At 39.6% G+C, this 4635-nt stretch overlaps 1 protein-coding gene across 2 annotated transcripts in view; it reads right to left on the bottom strand.

Annotated features, from left to right (window-relative positions):
- tmem8b (transmembrane protein 8B) overlaps window positions 1-4635 on the bottom strand; it is a 36887-nt gene that overhangs the window by 27951 nt on the left and 4301 nt on the right. For both annotated transcript variants that reach the window (XM_014028840.1, XM_014028841.1), the window contains exons 3-4: window positions 4026-4233; window positions 1208-1341 (exon numbers count right to left, since the gene is read on the bottom strand). In XM_014028840.1, the coding sequence (XP_013884294.1) occupies window positions 1208-1341; window positions 4026-4233 (342 nt within the window). The remainder of the gene's footprint in view (window positions 1-1207; window positions 1342-4025; window positions 4234-4635) is intronic.

The raw sequence follows: 4635 nt of genomic DNA, 5'->3' as shown, positions 1-4635 counted from the left end.
TGTGTGTGTGTGTGTGTGTGTGTGTGTGTGGTGGATGTCGCAATACCAAGTGACCACAACATCAGGAAAAAGGAGCATGAGAAACTGGAGAAATACCAGGGCCTCAGAGAGGAATTGGAAAAGACCTGGAAGGTGAAGACCACAGTGGTGCCTGTGGTCTTTGGGTTAGGGCAGTCACCCCCAAACTGGAGCAGTGGCTAAAACAGATCCCAGGAAAAACATCAGACATCTCAGTCCAGAAATGTGCAGTTCTAGGCACAGCTAAGATACTGCGCAGAACCCTCAAGCTCCCAGGCCTCTGGTAGAGGACCCGAGCTCAGAGGATGAAAGAGACCACCCGCGGAGGGTGAGAAGGGAATTTTTTTTATTTATATGTGTGTGTACTACTACTACTTTTACTTACATTATACTTATATTATATGACCAGTATGATCAGTACTTTGATTTAAGAAATGAAACTGAGTACTTTCCCTATCACTGCCCACCATCACCCTATGCATGCTTTGATGATTACTATGATCATGATAAATTGAGTGTAATAAGGTATTCACTTCTAAAATTCAAAGGTTTTTAGAAGTTCACACTAGCTGCGTTTCCGTTGCAGATGTGCGCAAAACTTTGTTGATATTCTGTTAATGTCGAAAAATACAGTTTCGCAATTGCAGTGTTTCCATTAAGTAAGAAATGCTATTAAAGTCACGCATGAATACCTTTGTTCTCGCGATAAGTCATTACAAACATGGCGGCAATGGATGTAAACACATAGCATGTTGCTACCATGACACTAGCGCTCATCATCAGAGGAGACGTCGGRGTCTTTTATCGAGGCTTTCCAGAGACAAGCCCCTACTTGGGAGCGTTTTTGGGAAATTGTAGTTGCTGAGTTTCCTACTTTCTTTTACTACTTCGGTGATTTTACTACTACTTTTACTTCCTGTTATCTTCTTCGTCATCTTTTTTACCAGCAGAAACATCCGGTTGTTGATCACGTGACTTCTGTGATGCGAAAAAGTGTTTCCGTTGCATTTTCACAAAATACACCAATTTCGATAAGGCCGAAATACCACCTCATCCTAGCGCAAAACCTTTTTGTCGAAAAACGTAATTTTTTGTCAAAATTGACACGTTTCCATTGAGCTAATTTATTTTCGAAATTCTAATTTGCGCATTTTCATGGTCAATAGAAACACAGATACTGAAGACTTACTTGTAAAGAGCAGACCTGTTGTGGACCGGGATCATCTGGTCGATGAAGTATCCAGGATAAAGCACCGAAATGCCAATCAGCCTCTGGACAATGAGCTGAGGTTGGAACAGATACTGGCATTCCTCAGACAGACCCTACAACAATATCATAACAGTGGTTTAAATAGTATTTTAGTGGTTAAATCGCCGGCATTTCTTTAAATTGGGTAAAGAGAAGATTAGATATCATTCAAACTGGCCCAAAAAATCCCTAATGGAACGTGTGCATTAAGCTTGTCAGCCTGCTGGATTAATATCACTCTGTCCTCCTACTCTCTGCCACACGGTGTAGCATGCTCACCCACTATTTCATTTYTGCTGCTCAGATCCATTAATGCTGCGAGATGAGCCGAGCAGAGAGAATGACTTAAAAGCCAGGAGACGGTGCATTGTTACCAGACACGATCAGCTCTAAAACGTGTTTATAATGAGACAAAAAAAAGAAAGTGATTCAAAAGAAAAAAAAGGTGTGAATGCTAAATTAGATCCTTTATATCCACCAGCTGATCAGTAACCCCTTGTGCTCGAGCAACAATTACCATGGAGTGTCATTAGTCTGGGAGCTGCCAGGGTGACCCTGTGATTTATCGCAGCCTGTCCCTTCAGCCTCTATAAGACTTCTAAAGCAAGTTGTGTTTTAATTAAAACTCATTCAAAATGGCTTTTTGAAGGCCTATGCTTCCATCCTGTATGGTGTCTGAAAGCTTCCAGTTGGACTATATTATATATATATCAAAATGTATACAGACATTCATATGTTTCCTACATAATTTGTGTTTTGGCAAGCCGTTAAAGCCTCTTAAACTCAATTAGAGCCATAAAGCACCCAGACTCCCCAAAGAAATCCAGACTAATTGCATTATTTTAACTCCTTCTTTCAGACGTGCCCACAGAGGCAGAGCGTAGTTTTGTGTGGGGGGGGTCAACTTCGGGTTACGCCGTCGAGTTTTCACTCCGTTCGCTGATTGTGCCTGAACGTTCTCATGCAATCCATGGCAACAGCGCTGAAATAAACGTAAGCTTCCGGGCCTTGTGTTTACCTCTGTTTGACTCTACAGTCCTGTCTGAGCRGTTTGTTTGTGTTGCTGATTGTTGGAATAACTTTTCATTGTGCTTTATCGACTGAAATGACTTAAATACAAACAGTTGAACTAATTAGGTGTGAAAATCGTGATGTAATAGCAGCTCTTTAGGGTTGATGGGATTGCTTTTCAGGCTGAAGACAGCTCCTGCATCTAAATAAGGAATTATTTTAAACAACTTGTTTAAATATGAATAGAAAACAAAATGAGCAAATTTATTAAATTAAACATGTTTTATAGCTATATTTTTATAGCTGAAATATTGCAGTCTCTGTTACATAAAAAAATGAAGTAATTTGTAACTTTGTATGATTTCTTATCCAATTAATTTATACTGAGATGAGAGTATTTTTTATCAGGACATGTTGTTTAGTATCCTGCTTTTAAATCCTTCAGCTGGGGTCTATAAAAAGTGGAACTGCAATGCTTTGCTCTGAAATCCTCCTTATTGTAACTCCACAAGCCCCTCTTTCACCCCTTTTCAGAGGTTTCACATCAACTTATTTTGACGCTGTCTCTTTAAATCCAAAGGAGGCGCTMCACCCCACCTCCAGACCYGTCCATTCCAGTTTGATAGAGGGGTTTACAACTATATAGCTGCARGGAAATGTTTCATTTACAAAGTAACRAACACAGCAAGAAGCATTTAATGTGCAAAAATAGCTGCTATTTTTGTCATTTGAACAGCYTTTAAAAATTACAAGTTTTCAAATTAAACGATTTAACACATTCAGCAGTTAGTCTCTCTAATGATGTCAGTAATGTGACAAAAATGTGAAAATCCCTGGCCATAAAGATTCCAGAAAAATCAGTAAGTCGTAAAAACAGAATATTTTTTTATTTTCCAACAGCTGAATCTTTGTCAGCTTCAGAACCCGACTGGGATAGTTCCAAACGCAGTCTGCCTCATCCCTGTCCTGCTTACATTGCTTCTATTTGTGCTTCCTTTCTGAACTGAAAGCATCTTGTTTGCCTGAAAATTGCTTCATAAACAGTATTTGGTATTTCCATCTATACAGTTTGTCATTGCAAGCTACTCACATTTTAGTTACGGTGGCCTTTTTTTATTTATTTTTTTCCTCYACGCCCCCACAGCAAACCAATTCTTTTGTACATTTGATGTCGATGGTAACTTCTGATGATATTTTTGATTGTTGTGTACTCTAGGTGCACTTTTGCCAGCCAGTGGAAACCACAAAGGAAGCACAACAGAACACCATGCCAGTAACAAATAAATTGCCTGAAATGGAAATCAGCAGGTGTTTATCCAGCCAAATAGGAGAACACGATGAGATGAAGAAAAACTCTCTGAAACTGTTCTGCCTCTTTAGGCTCCGAACCACAAGCTGGAAAAACTAATCCCAGCGACGGTTTTATTTTTTATTTTTCTATCCATAAAGGGGGAGTTAAACAACCGTAAAAAAATAAGGAGATCTCATTAAAGTTATGTTACCAGTCACCACTGGTGAGTAATGAGCAACATAACAGATACTCAAGCGTTTAATTTGCTGCCTTAAACAGCAGATGCTGGATGTGGGATTTTTTTTTTTTTTTACATTTCAGCCGAGTTAACTGCGAGGCTGCAGAGATGGCAATATTGGTCTGCCGGGTCAATACCAGGACAGATTTATTCACAGTGTGTGTTCGTCAGTGGAACTCTGGGAAGCCGGGCGGGTTGTGACAAATGCTCGGGCTCACCTTGACGGAGATCTTGCCTTCATCCTTGGGTAAATGTGCAGCTAAGAACCAGTCTCCGGGGAGGGGGCTGGTCACGTTGAAAGCGCCTGTTGTTCGGTTTGGAAGAGTCCAGGTCAAAGTCACGGCGAAGGAACCGGGGACGACCGTGTCCCGAGGGAAGTGGGTGTGAAGAGGGTTGATTACTGGAGGAGCGCCGGACCTGAAATAGCTGTTAATTACACAAGCATAAAGCCACCTTCAATATTCCTTWTTTTGTTATATATAAAGGCACAGTTCACAGCTTCTGATGTGGGGTTTTGTGGAAACATTATGAACAAATAAAATACTTTTTTAACTCAATTTGAAAGGATAGACTTTGGTTGTAACCAGACTGATGAGCTAATGGCTAGTTAGGGTTACCAATGCCTTAAAGGGGCAATATTATGTGTTTCTCAGGCACACATTTAAATACTATACCATAATAAAGTATCTATATATTTAAATACTATACCATAATAAAGTATCTATATATTTAAATACTATACCATAATAAAGTATCTATGTCACCTTTAGTTGTAATTAAAATGCTGTTTTTATGTTTAAATAGAAAATAAACTTATCTTCTCATCAC

The sequence above is a fragment of the Austrofundulus limnaeus genome, unplaced genomic scaffold, assembly GCF_001266775.1.
Source record: "Austrofundulus limnaeus strain Quisiro unplaced genomic scaffold, Austrofundulus_limnaeus-1.0 Scaffold819, whole genome shotgun sequence".
Classification (NCBI taxonomy): domain Eukaryota; kingdom Metazoa; phylum Chordata; class Actinopteri; order Cyprinodontiformes; family Rivulidae; genus Austrofundulus; species Austrofundulus limnaeus.
This window is presented reverse-complemented; position numbering and strand designations above follow the sequence as displayed.